Raw genomic sequence first — 18,583 nt, 5'->3', positions numbered from 1 at the left:
GTTTAGACAGAAGACTATTCAGAAAATAGGCTCTACTGTGAAAGAGTAAATTGACTAAGCTGAGACTGACTAGTTTGGTATAAAAGTAAGAATTGCTTTATTGGGTATTGGCTAGTACAACTGTAAAATATTGGATACATCCTTACTCAAACCTATAGACTGTTACCAGACAGAACCGCAGCTGAAATAACAAGGGAGAGTGAAAACTTCCCTTTATTCTTATGGTGTTTACCTAGCAAGAGTTGATAAGTCCGACATGCGGCTTATTGTGATCTGGTCACCCTGTGTGCATGTCTGGTATGGCTACTCAGCAGCCATACATTACAGGGAATGAAAAAATCTTTTCAATTTGTTATTGTTGCAATTGCATTCTCTTAATAAAACCCAGTATCTACAGTGCAGGCTCTCCTACTGAAAGTTTTTGAGATACATACAAAAAATGTCCAGTTCACCAGCAGTTTAATGCTCTAAAGATTTATTTCAGTCCTTCATGTTGGAGACTCAGATGTTGACACATGGCAGTACTGCACTTTAAAGATGTTACGTGGACTCTGCTGACTCCATTGCTAATTCTAGAACATTTTCAAGTGGCAGGAAGTCACGAGGAAAGGTGTACTCAGTCAGGTTGGAAAGTCCGGACACCACACAGCAGCTCAAGGCTGTGCGGAAAATATCCATGCCGCACGCCTCATACCACTCATTGGTTAAAGCGGTGTAGTACTCGACGTCCGAAGTGGTGGTGAAGCCGTTGAAACCCCCGACGACAAAGAGGCGATCATCAATTACCTCAATGCCAAAGTTGCTGCGCGGGGTCAGCATAGAGAACACGAGGTTCCACGTGTTGGTATGCGGGTTGTAAGCCTCAGCGGTGCGCAGACGGTTGTTTCCATCGAAGCCACCAACCTAAAAGTAAATACGTGGCTCAAATGATTGAATGTAAGTGTAACCAGCTTCACCGTACCCCTGTAAGAAAATGCACCTGCTATATGTCTTTAGCTGCTTTTGCACAGATACTCCAGAAAGTGACAGAAGAATTAAGTTGCAATATTGTCCCAAGTTGCCCTTAATATGTAGCAGATACAAGGAGATTGTTTACCTTAGGTGTGATCTGACTACTGGAAATACTCTGATTGGTTTAGGGTTTTACCTGGATAAAGCGAACACCTACCTGACATATTCTCATGCTGTTATATGGAGTTTACACATAAAAGTTGTTTAAAAAAGGCTCATTAACGTCCCAGTATTTGCATTCTCACAGGCCCACATTTGTTGGGAATGTCTAGAAAAGATCAGGGTGCAGTGGTGTGTGAAAATGACTTCTGAATTAAAAGGAAAAAGTAAAATAAAGTAGAAGCCAGCTGTTGTGGAAGTCTGTATGAGACCTTTTTTCACTCAAGCCTCAACTACAGCTATTAAAGCACTGTTGTCTATTACACCACGCTATTATCAACAAAGATGAATAGCCCTCGACAAAGTATTTGTGTTTTCCGTATAAATGTCTTCAAAGCTCTTTTGCCTTTAGTCCAAAAAGGAACATTGAGTTCCAGTCCTTTCTTCCTATAACAGATTAAAGTAGCCCTGATAGGCCTTGGGGCCTAAAAGCCTGATCAAAGACCCTGAGGTCAGCACCAGGGTAAGGTCACTGCATTCTGCTGATGATAACTTTTCCTTTTTTTGAATAGAGACTAAAATAAATACTAAACGGTAGCTAGCTAAATAAAGAAGTGTGTCTCAGAAGGTGAGACTAAAATCTTTGCTTTTTACCAAAGGGTGCAGCTGCAAAACAACTAAATAAGTGGTTTTAAGGCAAATAGCAAGATAAATTTACAGCTAAAATGGCTACCGTCCCCAGAGGATGAGTTCTAATCACTTGGCTTATTCCCTCATTTTTCTAAAGGTATTGCAGGATAAGTTTGAAATTGTCTCTAACATATGTCCTTTATGGAACGATGAGGATGACAATGTTGGTTTTGAATAAGTATTTCTGTTGTACTGAGTGAAATGTGAAATCATCAAAGACACAACATTTTGGGAATGAGGCACATGAAAAAAAAAAGAGAGAAGCAGAAACATCACTAATCAGTTAAATTAATACATAGAATGAGTAAGAATGCCTTCTCTGAACCTGTGGTCAGGATAGGAATCTGATCATTGATAAATACAAAACAAAGTTAGCCAAATTCTGTGTCAGCCAAATCTGTGTTAAACCTTACTGATCAAAGCACATTACAGATTTGATTTGTATGTTACGTGAGTGTCAGCACTACTTTGTGGTCTTACTGCAAAGACATGATCCGCATATGCAATGACACCAAATTTTACCTGAGTATGTGGGACTTCTTTGAGTCAGAAAGCCAGAAATGAATCAAACATAACATGCAATCAATAAGGCTAATTTTTCTGTTCAGGAATGCAGATAAATAACTGTAATATGGGATCTTAATATAATAAAAGAATGATGTGTTTTACAATTTTTTGTAATATCTGTTATATTTTAGTTGACAAGTCAACTCAAGTAAAGTACTGTACATAAATGCAAAGATGCACTTGTGATCAGTTAGAAACAAAATAGATATATATTAGTATATTTTTCAACTTTAAACTATACTTTTAAATTTGAAAACATGAACATAGAAACCAGTTTGTGACCTATCTTGCACCTCGCTTCACTGTAAAAATGTGTATTCCCTGACTGGTTGGCAAGTGGTTGCTGGAGGTTGATGGCTGTCACTACTGTGAAATTGTAACCAGGAAGGTGTTGCACCACAAGCCTCCTTGTGTTTCCTTTGGTCGTAAGCAGACTGTTGAGGTTTGCATGGAGTATTCTGACTTGTCTGCAAATACTCAAACTATTTGCTGTAGAAATCTGTAGTCTTTCATACAATCACTGCCTAACCAGCTGAGGAGTACACATTTTTCCCTAGCAACTGGTTGTTACCAAAGGTTGCTGACAGGTCTCTAGGCCTGTGTGCCTGAGACCCTACTCTATTTCTCTGCTACTCTTTTACTTCACCCACCCGGTTGTTAAGTGTTGTGCAGCTGGCGTCGCTCCTCTGTTCGTGCATCGGTGCAATAAGACTCCACAGGTTGATTTCAGGTTGATAGCGCTCTGCACTGCTGAGTCGTACATGCCCGTCGTAGCCTCCCAGGGCATAGATGAACCCGTTCAACACAGTCACGCTCACATAGCTGCGGCGGGAGTGCATGGGCGCCACCTCATTCCAGGCGCGAGTGGTCAGGTCAAACCTACGGACGCTGTTGAAATGCTCCACCCCGTCGAAGCCACCAACGGAGTAGACGTACCCGTTGAGGAATGCGGCTCCATAATAAGCACGAGGACACTCGAGGTTGTTCGTTACATTGACCCAGCGGTTAGCCCGGCAATCGTAGGCTTCGATGTCGTTAGTTGGCTCACCACCACTCCACCCCCCAATGGCCAGCAGGATGGAATGAGGCAGGCGCGGACGAGCAAGAGGGTGATACAAGGCAGATATGAAGGGTCTGCTTCCTAGATCATGTATGTCTAAGATGGCATTACTTATCATGGACAGGCACTCAGAATTGGCCTCCACCAGCTCACTAGACAGCACATGGTCCTTCAGGTAGTCTGACGTCATCAATCCCAGTCGGACCTATAGAGAGATGACAGAAGAGAATGTGACTATGAATTTCAACTACATCAGTTTTAGTAAACTCAAGCTTCTTTAGGATAATGCTCCTAATGTTGTTTAATTTTCTTATTGCTAGCAAGAGAGAGACCAAAGTCAGACACCATTAGCCTTTTCGTCAACAGGGACAGTTTTTAGTCATAGCCCTAGCAACTATACTTAATAAATATAATTTATTCTATAGTATGTATGTAGAGATCTGATACGGTTTTAATGCTCTTGAAGAGAATTTCTTAAATGTGGTTTGGCTACACCTGAAAAGAGCAACATCTCAAGATATTAAAGCATCCTTATACCCAGATGGATCGACTCAATCTATGACTTAAATACTGAAGATTTAAGTCCAAACTAAATGTAGTAATGAAAGTTTATAGACCTTGGACAACAGAGCGGTGAGGTGTTGTTTCCGTTGTACAGGTACATGGCTAATCCACTTTGTAAGCGCTTCATACACAGTGGTCTCCAACTGCACATTGAGGTCCTCTCTATCAAGGATGTCAGCAAGTTCCTCCACAGTTAGCTGCAGGAACTCCTCCTCAAGAACAACCTGCTCAAAGTTACTGATGATGTAGTGGTAGGCCTTGGCGCGTAGTTCGGGTGATAAGCATACTTTTGTGAACTGCCAAATGCCAACGCAGTTCTCTGGGCACAGTTGCTCCCCGAGGAAGTCAGAGCAGAGTTTCACAATGTCCATTGCTTTGAATTGATCAGCTGCCATGAGAAGTTCCACTACATTTTCCCCTGCTATGGAAACTGAGCCGGTGTAAGCAAAGTTAATGATGAGTGCCATCATCTCAGAAGTCAAGCCAGGTATGTTGAAGACCTGTTTGTCTGGGTCGCTGCAGTGGGTGAAAAGAGCCCTGAGGGTAGAGATGGAGAGTTAGTTAGCAGCAACTTAAACTGTAGCACATACTTTATGTGAACTTCATTTTTAGCTGCCTGTGTCTCTAGTGGACTGGCGTGGATTCAGCCGATGCAAGACTTATATTTACAGCAGTGCCCAGACCTCTGTGAGATATACCACTATATGATATTATAACTATTGAAAAAGTTATAGCATCCAAGGGTTTTTGTAAGGTCTCAGAGAACATCTTGGAGATCACTTAGTGTCTCACGATGACAACTGGCATCTACGTAAAGATTAGATGTTATTTTTTTTATCTGAAGACAAACTATGTAATTTTCATTGGACATCTCAGCAAATTGCACTGCACTTTCCTCTGAGTTATTGATTCTGTCACTAGTTAGCTAAAATTAATGTAAGTCTATTTGCCACAACCAACCAGCCAACCAACCAGATAACGTCCAGTTCCGTACTGACAAAAGATGGTGCTAAATATGTTTTTAAATTTTAATTTTAAGCACTTAAATCCAGTTTCACAGACAGTGTTACATCTATATCAGATTTTGAGAGCAGGACTTAATGGTGTACATTTCCTTTATACTCTTAAGGCTTAAAAGGAACATGAAATGCTACAAATATAAAGGCTAGATTGGACTTTGCTAAAAAAAAAAAAAAATGTAAAAAAAGTCAGCACACTTCTGGAAAAACATTGTTTGGACAAATGATACCAAGATCAACCTTCACCAGAATGATGGCAAGAAAAAAGTATGGAGAAGACGTGGAACAGCTCATGATCCAAAGCACTCCATATCATCGGTAAAAAAAAGGCAGAGGCAGTGTGATGCCTTGGACGTGCAAAGCTGCCACTGGCACTGGGACACTAGTGTTTATTGATGATGTTACACGGGACAGAAGCAGCTAAATGTATTCTGAGGTGTTTCAAGACATACTGCCCGCCTAGAGTCAAATTGATTTTGTAAATGCATTTCATACTACAGATGGCTAATGACCCAAAACATACAGCCAAAACTACCTAGGAGTTTATTAAAGCCAAGAAGTGCAATATTTTTGAATTGCCAAGTCAGTCAACTGATCTTAATTCAGTGGTTCCCAAACTTTTTTTGCTAGGCCCCCTTTGTTTTACAAGAAAATTTTCTGTCCAAACCTGTCCATTATGTCCGTTATGCTAGGCTCTGCACCAAGGGGCACGCCCCCTACTTTGGGAACCACTGTTTTAATCCAATTGAGCATGCATTTCACTTGTTGAAGACTAAATTTCAGACAGAAAAGCCGACAAACAAATGACAACTGAAAGCCGCTACAGTAAAGGCCTTGCAGAGCATTAAAAAACAGGAAACCCAGCATCTGGTGATGTCCGTGAGTTCAAGACTTCAGGTTGTCATTGCCAGCAAAGGGTTTTCAACCAAGTATTAGAAATGAAGATTTTATTTTCAGTTATTTAATTTGTCCAATTACTTCTGAGCCCCTGAAATGAAGAGATTGCGCTAAAAAAGGCTTCAGTTCCTCACATTTTTATGCAGTCTCTTTGTTCCATATATGAAATTAAAGCTCTGTACTTAAACTGGATCTGAGTTTTTTCATTTAAAATTCATTGTGCTAATATACAGAACCAAAATTAGAAAAAAGTTGTCTCTGTCCAAATATTTGTGACCTAACCATGTATAGGTAAGTTCTGAAAACTGCGCAAGTGCTTATCGTATCTCTTCAGGTGTAAAAGGTTAATCCTTGAAAGTCTCATGCACCATAGGTTCGGAGAGATGAAGTGAGGGAAGATTAGAAATTTACAGTCTCCTGAGTTATACTGTAAACATTAACCCATCTCCGCCAGACCAAATCTATCACTGTCACGCTGTCACTCTATTTATGCACGTGTGATGTGCAATGTTCCCTCTAAGCTGCGAACGTGCGCAATTGCGCACTGCTGGCACGGTCTCTGCGCACAGAAAATCTGTGTTGCGCACAAAAAAACCTAACCTGAATTGAAATTAAAATTAATACTTTAACAATTCTGTTTTGCAGTGTTAGTCACGATGCCACCTTATCCCATAGTCCAGCCAATGATGCGATTCATTCGTATATACGCAGCTAATCACCGTCGTCGACAGGCTTTGACAGCGTCCTTATGTGCCGACACCGGTGTTTTAGCTAGCAAAGCGGCGTGGCCGATGTGGAGTGAAGCCACGTTGATGACAATGTGTAAAACCATTGGAGATGTGAGCAGACGGAACAATTAACGGAAAAAGTGTGGACTTTATACCAGTTTTTAAATTGTGTTGATAGGCCACGTAAAACCAGAGTTATGATAAAAAAAAATGCAATGTTTGGTTTTCTTCCTGAATACTGTCGTTGTTTATATTTACTGCGGGAATAAACGGTAAAAACGGCGTTTTATAAGAAAAAAGGCTCGAAAGCGCTCACCTGTGAGCAAAAACAAACTCCACCCCCTCTCCCTTTCCTATTCGTCCAAAAAACTACCATGTCGACCAATCAAAAAATGATATGGCAACGAGGCATCTAGTTGTTAAAAAACGGGGGGAAGTTTTAGGAGTGACGGCGGTGCTTTGAGATGTGAGAGATTTGAGACGTTTAGCGCAAATCTTGTGTAGTTAGTGTGTCGTGTAGTCAATAGTTTTGTTGTGTGTGTCAGAACAATGAGGCGACTGCTGAATGTTACAGGTGTTACAGGAGTGATACATCTCCTGCTGTCAGGCCTGCAGGTATCAGGCTGTTGTTCTCCTTTATCTCATAGTGGACAGAAAGTATTTTTTGGAGTGGCACAAATAATTTGTGTGGCATCAAATTTGATGCAGATCAGCTGATTGTTCTGTAAATAGTTTGAAATGTTTATTTAAAAATGCCTTGGCTGTATTTAAAAAAAATAGCTGCAAAAAAACTTGTGATCTCCACTCAGTTTGGCAAAAAATCTGTTTGCCAAACTGAGTTACTTTTTTAAAGAAGTAACTATATAATTAATTGCCCAGCATTGGTCATTATATACTATATTTTGCAGACAGAGAGTTACAGGACTCTCTCCCAGACCACAGACTCATAATACAAGTCAGAGCTTTATAAAAAAAAAATAAAAAAAGGGGGGGGGGGGGGGGATGAAAGAAAGTTGTGTTTTCAAAATTGGAGTTCAAGTTTTTTTTTTTTACTTCCAATAGTGTTAACATACTACACAGGTCAATGGCTAGATTTTTTTTACATTTTCATTGTAAGTGGGCTAAAGCAGTTAATTAAAAGTAGTCTAACATAGATGCTGTAATTTGATTATTTGAATAAACCATGTAACTTGGATGGATTCGATGCTGGCATGACCACAGTGCACACGTCTGATGTCGCTCACAGTAGTCCAAGGGACCGCTCAGGGAGTTTGCTCAGACACGTGAAAAATTAGAGGGAACATTGGTGATGTGTGAGGGACATTGGTATGCCTGAGCAAATGAGTCAGATAGGGTGTTAACTGTGCTGTCAATGACCCTAAGATTATAATCTCCCAATCCCTTGTAAATGCCCAACCCTATATACTGAAATCACTACCAAATATGTGCAAATAACTGGTAAAATGCAATAGTGAAATCCACTTCTACAATATTCCTGTGTGTCATGAAATAAATTAGCTCAATTAATTATTTTGTTAATTTTCCAGTGTACAAACATACATGGGTATTTTACACATGTTGTGATTGGGATACATGGACCAATTCTCAGGAAACCTCATGGCAAAGCAATTCTACTGTAGACTGAATGGATTTATTAAATGTGCTTCCTAGTGGACGAATAACAAATACATAAAAGGAAATATTTCAGCTGGTTTCATACTCATACTGGCCTTGTGTATCAGCACTATTGCAATAATTCTGACAGATAAAGTAAAAGGCTTATTGAACATTGAACTATCCTCAGTTTGATAACACTGACTGTGCATAGGTTAGTTTAGTGGAACTTGTCCACCCCGTTATGTCAGAGCCCAGAACAATTTTCTGCATGGACCACACCCAGTGGATGAAACTGAACCAATCAGCGGGAGCTGTGCACAAAGTTCTCCTTTTATGGAGAGAGACTGCAGAACGGACCCTGATAAAATCCTGCAATTTACTGCCCTTTATTGCAGTCAAGTTCAGGTACTAAATCCTATGGGAGTGCAGCCCTGAGTCAGAGTTCTCCTACACTGAAAACCTTTCCTCACACAGGTAAGACAACAGCAGATCCCACTGAATGTCTTTTACTTATATTTTAAATACTCTCAAATTGTAAACTTCACATTTCAAACAAGTGGTATCTTTTAATCCCATTACTTAAATTTCTTACTTAAGTTGAACCGATCATTAGAAACCACTTGTTATGTATAATGTTCTTGTTATGGCGTCTTGATGTGTGCTCAATCATCCAGGTAAGTAAATCTCCAAAAGTTGATTCTGTTCATCTGGACGTAGCGTTTTGTGGGAGAAACGTTTCGTCACTCATCCAAGTGATTTCTTCAGTCTCAGCTGACTGCAGGTTTCCCCAATCTTATAAACAGTACATTTGCATAATGACTTCAATGGGCTGGTTTCAGTCATTCCAAGAGGATGCCATCTGTAGTTTGTAGAAATGTATTGACTAAGGAGTTGGAAAGAAAGCGTCCAGACTTCTTCAAGTTTCTAGAAGACATTCTACCTTTGATCCAAGAGGCTTCTTCGGTTCTAAAACTTACCTATCCCCTTGCCAGTCCAACTTTTCCACTAAGAATTGCCTTAGTTTTTTTTTTTTTTTTTTTTTTTTTGTGAAATAGATTCAACAACGTACTCTTCAGAGAGATTCTGGGGGATACTGACTTAACAGGATTATACAGTTCACACCTAGACCCTATTTAAAATATCTTGGAAAAAAACACTGAACATGTCCACATCTGTCTTTGGATTGGAGGAAGCCAAAGAAGAACTTGAAGGGAAGCCACACAGGCACAGGAAGAATATGTAAAGTCCCCACGGAAAGGCTGGTTTGGAAGAAAGATCTTCACTGTGAAATGCCAGTGCTTTGTGTTGTTTATGCTACATTAAATGCCACAGCACAAAATTGAGACTCATCACAGCGGCCACTGGCTTTCCGATCTTCTATTGTCCAACTAATAGGAGTTGCAGCTAGTGTGGTCGTTGTCTTTGTAGCCATCATATCAACTTGAAGGATTTTGACTATGTGCCTCAAACATTAGGCATCAACAAGGCATTTTCACCCAAAGAACTGCAGCTCACATTATATTTTCTCTTTTTCAGATCACTTACTGTAAATCCTAGAGATGATTGTGTGAAAAGTATTCTTAACAGCCTTCTATAGCAATGGGCAGACTGAGCACTGGGTTTCGACTGAACCCTGTGCCAGCGATGTCAGATGATAAAACATACCACATGGAAAACACTACAGCTTAACAGCTGATCTAAAAATCCTTTCCTCCCTTTTTATTCCCTTCATACAGAAAATGGAAGACGAAATTGCCGCCCTCGTTGTTGACAACGGATCTGGAATGTGCAAAGCTGGCTTTGCAGGAGATGATGCTCCACGTGCTGTGTTCCCCTCCATTGTTGGACGCCCCAGGCATCAGGTACATATTCCTTAATAAACCTCACATACCTTGTAACCTTATAACTGCTGACCTTTTCATAATCACACTGCTCTTTGCATTCCTAGGGTGTAATGGTTGGTATGGGCCAGAAAGACAGCTATGTTGGTGACGAGGCACAAAGCAAAAGAGGAATCCTGACCCTCAAGTACCCCATTGAGCACGGAATTGTCAACAACTGGGATGACATGGAGAAGATCTGGCATCACACCTTCTACAATGAGCTGAGAGTTGCACCTGAGGAGCATCCAGTCTTGCTCACAGAGGCCCCCCTGAACCCCAAGTCAAACAGGGAAAAGATGACTCAGGTAACAAGAGCTGACACCTTGACGAACTTCCCCCTAAGTCAGGAAACTGTTGAGCTGCAGTGCCCAACAACAGGAAACTATGTTGCCACTCGGGTGTTCTTCCCCTGCTCAATCTGTCTTTCCTCATCCTCCTTCAACCCTCCAGGTTTTTTCTCCAGGTGTCTGCATGTAAAAAAAAGAAGAATGGAGCAGGTTGCGGCACTTTAAGTTGTAGAGTCAGTGTAACAAAGGAGTTTTGTAATAAATTGCTTTTCTATAAAGTAGTTTTACTATTAAAATTCAACCCAGTGTGCTGTTCTTTCCGTACAATTGAACTAACACATAGAAACTTATTTCAGAGTACTTTGGCTTTTAGTTTCACTGATCATCTCTTTTCTCCTGCTCTCCTTGCAGATCATGTTTGAGACCTTCAACACTCCTGCCATGTATGTGGCCATCCAGGCAGTGTTGTCCCTGTATGCCTCTGGTCGTACCACTGGTATTGTCATGGACTCCGGTGATGGTGTCTCCCACACTGTGCCCATCTATGAAGGCTACGCTCTGCCCCATGCCATTGTCAGGTTGGACCTGGCTGGCAGGGACCTCACAGACTACCTCATGAAAATCCTGACTGAGAGAGGCCACAGCTTTACCACCACAGGTGAGAAAATGGACACAGTCAAGGAAAGATGGTTTACACCAGGAAAACCCCCAGAAAAGCCTAAATGTAATGCGTTTTCTTGTCTCACAGCTGAGCGTGAGATTGTGCGTGACATCAAGGAGAAGCTGTGCTATGTTGCCCTGGACTTTGAGCAGGAGATGGGAACTGCTGCCTCTTCTTCATCCCTGGAGAAGAGCTATGAGCTGCCTGATGGACAGGTCATCACTATTGGGAATGAGAGGTTCCGTTGCCCAGAGGCTCTCTTCCAGCCCACATTCCTTGGTAAGCAGCGTCAGCTTTAAGATAGATTTCTGTGAATTGTTAAGCAGTTGTAGCTGAGTGATCACTAACGTTCCAACTCTCCACAGGTATGGAGGCCTGTGGTATCCATGAAACTACCTATAACAGCATCATGAAGTGCGATGTGGACATCCGTAAGGACCTGTACGCCAACACTGTGCTGTCTGGAGGTACCACCATGTATCCTGGCATTGCTGACCGCATGCAGAAGGAGATCACTTCACTGGCACCCAGCACCATGAAGATCAAGGTAAAATTCTTGTTGCTCAATCCTCAGTCTGTGATGTTTAAATGTGGCGTGTTTTCATTGCTGACAACTCTACTTCTGCCATTGCAGATTATTGCTCCCCCAGAGAGGAAGTACTCTGTATGGATTGGAGGCTCCATCCTGGCTTCTCTGTCCACCTTCCAGCAGATGTGGATCAGCAAGCAGGAGTACGATGAGTCCGGCCCCAGCATCGTCCACAGAAAGTGCTTCTAGACAGACTGCCCCCACCCCACCACCACCAAAACACACACTGCAAGAAAAAGAAATGACTGGCTCTGCATACATGCCTATAGCACCAAACTGGTGCATGCCTAGCCGACACCTTTTCCATTTTTCCATCACTTTGGCTATGGCACCATGCTTTCTCATGGGGAGAAACTCTGCAGGAAGCATAGAGCATCCCATTCAGTGTGAATTTGTACTTAGTTTTTCTGTAACAAACTCTTTTTCACTTGAATGTATTTCAAAAATAAGAAATGTTTCCAAAAAATACTGGAAATGTGTTGATAAATATCAGTAAATTAATCCAACATGAAATATTATGGCTTCTTCTTCTTCTAAAACATTGAAATGCAGCAATTTCAGCTTCATGAAGATGTATCTGCCAAGATTTTTGTATTAAAATGGTTTAGCAAAATTGACAGAAAAGATTATCAGTTTTGTGATATTTTTCTTTAGTTTTTTGTTAGCTTTTTTTGTTTTTGGTCTCACTTGCTTTACTTATTGAATGTGTTTATTATTTATTTTTATATCTACAGATATTTTACTTCTTGGTCATTGCCAACTGCACTGTTTTCTCACAGCACGACCGTCGGTGGTATACTTGGACTGGTAGCCAGGGAGGCTGCAGCACTTGATGAACTGAGTTGACTGAGCATTTGTCCGAAAAGATGAATGCACAGTCAACTCTAACTGAAACAGAGAAATAAAGAAAGGAAGCAAAACAAGAGAAATGTGTCCAACTGTCAAGGGAGGCAAAAGTACAGGCAGCTTAATATATATATATATATATATATATATATATATATATATATATAGCTATATATAGCTGCTAGATGAAAAAAAAAAATACTGAAGCTACTAATAGCTAACGAACTTCTTGTACTTCTTTACTCAAGTAAAAGTGATAAAGTCCAGGCTCTAAAATGAACTCAGAATAAGAAAGTAAAAAGCAGCTGTTAGAAGAAGCTCTTTTGGTGAAGAGATAGCCTTTAGTATAGCTATTAATATAAAAATACCAATAATATTAGTACATGGGAATGAAAATTTTCCTTTTACTTTGCCTCCACAGCTAAACAGAAAAATCGGATGAGTCCGGGGTTAAAGGGGTATTCAATTTAAACCCTAAAACCGATTTTAGGGTTTAAGTGGGAACCCTAAAATCGGTTTTATTGGCTCATTGTGGGGAAAAGAATCACAACTCACAATACTTTACACTGAGGGCTCCAGCAGATTTCCTTAGTGTTCGAGCTGTGATCAGCTGCTGCTGCGAATAGGTTTACTGCTCTTTATGGATTTACACAACTGAATTCAATGAGATGCAACACAATATTTCACAAAATGTTTTCCCTGATTTTCGTTCCCTACACTGACAGTATACTGCTTATGATGAGATGAGATAGCCTTTATTTGTCCGTTGCAGGTCTTTTGCCCACAACCGAGATGACAGACCTTGCCGACCGTACAAACAATACACAAACATCACATTGGGGAGACAGGTCAGGCTAGGTAGCGAGGGAAAAACATCGAAATGTGTAACACAAAAGGATAATACAGGAATGCACAGATATCAACACACCATAGCACAATAAACACAGACAAGCAACATGGGAAAGTGTTCCAGTGTGTACATCTGATCTGGGACCGCTGCAATCGTCGACTGCGCCTCCAGCTGACCCGATGTCCACATCAGAGGGGAGGTAAGCGTTGGAGGTGGCGTTGGATCCGGGGTAGGGAGGGTGATGCGTCAGTGAGTGCTTATCAGTATCAGTATATGTATGTGTGTGCGTGTCCATAGTTCAGCTGAGACAGTGTCCTTCGCCCCGCCAGGCTAAGTAAACAGTCTACCAGCCAACCCAGGTGGCCTTGTAGGGAATGGGAAGGAACAGACTCAACACAGTCGTTATCAGGGAGTTTTTGTTCGGCTCCAGCCTTGAGCCCACAGCTGGCGCCGAAGGGGTAGCCGGATTATGATGGTAATTTTTCTTTTGCAACAACTCATGAGAATTTCAAAGCTGTTCTTTAACACTCCAACACTGGTCTCTCAATCTCTCGTTGGAGAACCGCGAGCTTCCCGATGATGGTATCAAACTTGCGCTCCGTGGTCTTGTCATTCTTTTGCTCAGAGAGCCGATTCTGAGACCTCACGACTGCAGTGAGCTGTTCCACGATGTAATCCAACTTTCGCTCAAAGGTGTTATTTTGAGCAGGCCTCTCCTTGATGTAACCCAATATATGCTCAGAGGTGTTATTCTGAGTATTCACGGCAGCTGTAAGCGTCTCCAAGGTCTTAACCATGCTGCTTTCAATGAGCCCGTTCTGAGAAGTCGCGCCTCGTCCAATCGTTTCAATCCCAGTGGGCAGCCTTGGGGGGGTTTGAACAGCTGGTTCCGCTTTTTTTAATTCTCCGTTAAGCCTGGGCCAAGCCAGCTCCGATCAGCAAGAACCCTGTTATCATGGTTCCGAATAGGTAGATATCTTCAGCGTCCTCGATTGACATTCCCGCCAGGCACACGATCCTCCATGTCTGCCACCCATCCATCGTGTATCCGGCAGGGAAAGTCCCTCCAGGGCACTCGGGCTCTCCCTAGCCCAGACTTCTCGTTGAGAAAAGGGTGTCAATAGCATTCAGAGACCAGTTGATCAAATCCATAATTCTCTTTAGGTTTTAGAAACAGACTGTGAGAGAGTGTTCCAGGGAAAGTAATACAAAAAAAACACAAGACTAGACAAGGACATAAGAACTAACCAGGGAAGATAAGGGAGAGGAGAGGAGAAAAAGTGCGTCCGCCTCCTCCGAGAGCCAAAAGGTCTTCATATTATTATAGTATAAATGTTCAATTTAGTGAATGAATCTAAGTGTCTCATCAGTTTAAATTAACAATTAATCTCTGCTGCTCTGCACTTGATGTAACCTAACTGTGACCAGTTACAGAGCCACTGTGCACCAGTCCCTACCTTGATGCTAAAGTACTGGGAACACAGCTTTTGAACAAAACGCTATTCCCGATTGTTAGGGGCCATTTTAGTGCCTTAGTGTAGTGCCTTAAATTATTAAATGAAATAAATATTTTTTCCAGTAAAGTTAAAAAGTATGTTTACTTGATAATTTCCAGCATCTGGTGACTATGTATGTGTGTTGGAGAAGCCATTGTGGCAGGAACATGGAGCAAAAGGATTAAATCCGAGTAGCCTACAAAGTCAGACAAAGTTAGAACTGTTCTTTTCGCTAGACCTACTGCACACAAACAAACTAAGGCCTCCAGCCTCTGAGTTCAGTTAGACAGAGATATATGCCACTGGACGTGGTCATTTCCCATCCTCCAGGGACAAAACGGATGTCATGTAACCCCCCCCCCTCTTTTCATCTACTGTCTGGGTGAATGGTTAATATGGAAATACTTTGGGCTATGACACCTTCCCCTTCTCACCCTCCGACCCGAGTCAAACAGTTTCAGTTCCTGCCTTTTCAGATCAATCATTAAACCAATGTACTGTGGCTCCACACTGAAAACACCTTTCATTATTTCTCCCTCTATGTTCTCTGCCTCAGAAACTCAGAAAAAGACATTCAAGCTTGACACTGAGACTGCAGAGACAAGAGTATGGGGCATAGAGGCTTGATAACAAAACCTAAAGACTAGATAACAAAACTAAGAAGACCTGAGAAAACAAATATTAAACAGAGGGATCTCAATCATAATAACCAGAACTTGGAACAGAATCTTAACTTCACAATATTAAATAAACAGAATCAAAAGTCCAAACACATAAAAACTGTGTCACAGACCCAAGACCATGACATCTTAGTATTTTCATAAAGTGATCTTGCAGAACTAACCAGTTTTTGATTTAAGGGGCATCTATCCATCCTGCAGTCTGAGATGTTGTAAGCTGCTGTGCAGTGACTGCTGTGACAGGAGGTTAATCTGGTTTCTATCTTGCTTTTGACACTTAAACACTGAGACACTTGATTAGTAACAATCTTTTGGCGCTGCATGTCCCTACTTTCTTTTATAAATGTACCAATATAGCACGGACAGTCGTAACACCAGTATTAATACAGAAAGAAAACTGCTTTTTTATACTTATTGTGTGCATATAAACTTTGTCTCATCAGCTCTAGGGAACTTTATTATCACGGTCTTATAGGCACCTGCTTGATAACAAAGACATAAAACGTCTCATGACCTTGCAGCTTACAGTAATTTGTTTGTCACTGTACACACAGTCAGGTTACAAGAAGGCTACAATCATATACCATTAGTATACAAAAGGTTAAGTGTGTTGAAATACAAGTTTTCCACTACAATGTTCATGTGTTCATGTGTAATAAATTGATAACAGGGGTAATAGCTTTATTTTGATACCAAACATAGGTATGTATGGGAAATTCCACAACTGTTAATCATATCTCATTCAGGCCTACAAGATTAATGAGTCCTTGAAAATCACATGCACCATAGGTTAGGTGAAGAGAGGTGATGGGAGATAAGAAATTTATAGTCTCATCACAATCATGCTGTAAACATTAGCCCCCCTAAGTCGGACCACATGCATCTCTGGCACAGAGTGCCATGTGGTCTGTGCCTCCAGTGCATGTGGCCTCAAGACCCAGTGTCCTGGTATCTGCAAATGAGCAAACACGTAAATGCTCTGGTGAAATCACATTTATCCCATTAATTAAATTATATAAATTAATTATTCTGTTAGGTTTCCAGTGCACAAATATGGAAGGGTATGTTATATGAGTACGTTATATGAATAATGGACATAATCAGGATTTATTGGCCCCATTCACAATACTTATAATGCCTATCAAAGTTGTGCACACTGCGATAATTTGGACAGATGATAAAAATAGGATTTATTGAACACTGCCCGACCCCAGATAGTTAACACTGACAGTACATAGGTTAGTTTACTGGAACTTCTCCCCCCGTGTTGCCAAAGTGCAGAACCAGTGACTGTATATGCCATACCCAGTGGATGTGTCTGAGCCAATCAGAGTAACTCATGTGAAAAGTTCTGCTCTTATGGAGAGGGGCTGCAGCACGTCCTCTGATAAAATCCTCCAATTTATTGGCCTTCATTTGCAGTCAAATTCAGATACTAAATCCCACTGGAGTGTATAGTGCTTACTGCCAGTCCTCCTACACTGAATACGCTCCCTCACACAAGTAAGACAAGTGCTAAATGCCAATGGAAGTTTTTCTCATGTATAAAATGTTTTCATTTGACATTTTAAGCTTTGTATTTTAAACACCAGGAAGTGGGTTTTTTTCACCATTTAAGTTAAAAGATCAGGTTTTCTATAAGTCCTCATTTTAGTTGAAATAACCACTTAAATTATACTTGTTATACATTGACAGCTTTCGTAGAAATGTGTTGGTAGCTATGCGTAGACCACCTCTTGCCTTCGGAACTGCCTTAATTCTTCCTACATGATTCAAGCTCCAGACTTTACCGGAGGCAGGATACACCCTAGAGAGGTCAGCTGTCTCTCACAGGGTTGGCAAAGAGAGACAGACAGACATCCACATCACATTCACATCTACAGCCAATTAAGAATAACCTAATGATGAAGCCTCATCTGTTATTGGACTGTGGGAGGAGGCCAGAGTACCCGCAGAGAACCCACGATTGCACAAGGAGAACTTTCAGTCTCCACAAAGAAAGGCCCAGGACCTTCTTACTGTGAAGCAACAGGTCATCATGATGCAAGTCTCCTATTCCAAAACATCTCAAAGGTGCAGTCTTGGATTCAGATCTGGAACTGTGAAGGTCATTTGAGTACCAGTAACAGTTTGAGATGTTTTGAGCTTCGTGACATGGTGAGGGATCCTGCTGGAAGCAGCCATAAGAAGATGAGTATACAGTGGCTATAAAGGGACACGGTTTAACAAAAACTCTCAAGCAGACTTTGGTGTTTAGATGATGCTCGGCTGATACCCAGTGTACCAAGAAAATATCCCCAGGACCATTACACCACTACCAGCCTGAACCACTGAAACAAGAAAGGTTGCATCTGTACTTTCATGCAAACACACCACTACCAGTGAAATGTCACACCAGAAATTGAGACTCATCAGATGAGACAATGAGACAATCTTTTTCCAATTTTATTTTGCAGTTTTGGAGACTTTTTTTGTTCTTAGCTGATAGGCGTGGCACCTGGCATGTTCTTCTGCTGCTCTAGCCCACCTGCTTCAAAGTCTTGCATGTTCAGAAATGCTCTTCTGCATTCTTTGGTTCTAAAAAGTGATTATTTTAGTTAATGTTGCCTTGCTGTCACATCAAAGCAGTCCAGCTATTCTCCTTTGACATCAACACATTGGTATGTGATGACTTTTTTAGAAAGACAAAAACAGAAACTTTTGACTAAGCAAATAAATCCCATTAAATCATACCATTTGTAATGCCTGTCTGAACTCTGAATAGACATGACTTTGACTTAAGAATTGTAAAAAAAATATTGTTTTAATAGTTAAATAAATATCTACTAGATTACCAAAAACGATTTTCTAATAGCTGACAAAGACAAGTGATGAAATATTTTATCTTTTAGAAAAAGAAGCAAAAGAATATAATGAAAACACCTCCATACACACACTGTAAACCCAAGGATGTCAGCAGAACAAAAATTAAGGCAAATTTATTTTTATTTTTTTTAAGTTAATGACATTTATGTACTTGTACATTTTAACAACAATAAA

At 40.9% G+C, this 18,583-nt stretch overlaps 2 protein-coding genes across 3 annotated transcripts; one reads left to right on the top strand and one right to left on the bottom strand.

The window, feature by feature from the left end:
- Positions 1 to 540: 540 nt before the first annotated feature.
- Positions 541 to 4,522, bottom strand: LOC113023326 (kelch-like protein 10). Its single transcript, XM_080302593.1, has 3 exons — positions 4,045 to 4,522; positions 3,018 to 3,632; positions 541 to 903 (listed from the first exon to the last, which is right to left on the bottom strand). Exons 1-3 carry the CDS (start codon positions 4,459 to 4,461, stop codon positions 541 to 543), a joined length of 1,395 nt encoding a protein of 464 aa, XP_080158719.1. The 5' UTR covers positions 4,462 to 4,522.
- A 4,065-nt stretch (positions 4,523 to 8,587) lies between these two features.
- Positions 8,588 to 12,296, top strand: LOC113024470 (actin, cytoplasmic 1-like). 2 transcript variants are annotated; one of them, XM_080303100.1, is made up of 7 exons: positions 8,588 to 8,726; positions 9,989 to 10,114; positions 10,201 to 10,440; positions 10,834 to 11,080; positions 11,171 to 11,362; positions 11,449 to 11,630; positions 11,718 to 12,296. In XM_080303100.1, the coding sequence occupies exons 2-7, from the start codon at positions 9,992 to 9,994 to the stop codon at positions 11,859 to 11,861; spliced, it is 1,128 nt and encodes a 375-aa protein (XP_080159226.1). In that variant the 5' UTR covers positions 8,588 to 8,726; positions 9,989 to 9,991; the 3' UTR covers positions 11,862 to 12,296. The 2 variants fall into 2 exon arrangements, with proteins under 2 accessions (XP_080159226.1, XP_026027378.2); XM_026171593.2 differs by lacking the exon at positions 8,588 to 8,726 and having other exon boundaries at positions 9,958 to 10,114.
- Positions 12,297 to 18,583: the final 6,287 nt, after the last annotated feature.

The sequence above is a fragment of the Astatotilapia calliptera genome, chromosome 6, assembly GCF_964374335.1.
Source record: "Astatotilapia calliptera chromosome 6, fAstCal68.1, whole genome shotgun sequence".
NCBI lineage: Eukaryota > Metazoa > Chordata > Actinopteri > Cichliformes > Cichlidae > Astatotilapia > Astatotilapia calliptera.
This window is presented reverse-complemented; position numbering and strand designations above follow the sequence as displayed.

Coding starts and splice junctions, on each gene's coding strand:
- LOC113024470 (XM_080303100.1), top strand. CDS start 9,992: ATGGAAGACGAAATTGCCGCCCTCGTTGTTGACAACGGATCTGGAATG. Junction 10,441..10,833: donor ACAGGGAAAAGATGACTCAG/GTAACAAGAGCT, acceptor CTCTCCTTGCAG/ATCATGTTTGAGACCTTCAA. Junction 11,081..11,170: donor CCACAGCTTTACCACCACAG/GTGAGAAAATGG, acceptor CTTGTCTCACAG/CTGAGCGTGAGATTGTGCGT.
- LOC113023326 (XM_080302593.1), bottom strand. CDS start 4,461: ATGATGGCACTCATCATTAACTTTGCTTACACCGGCTCAGTTTCCATA. Junction 3,633..4,044: donor TCACCGCTCTGTTGTCCAAG/GTCTATAAACTT, acceptor ATCTCTCTATAG/GTCCGACTGGGATTGATGAC. Junction 904..3,017: donor GCACAACACTTAACAACCGG/GTGGGTGAAGTA, acceptor ATTTACTTTTAG/GTTGGTGGCTTCGATGGAAA.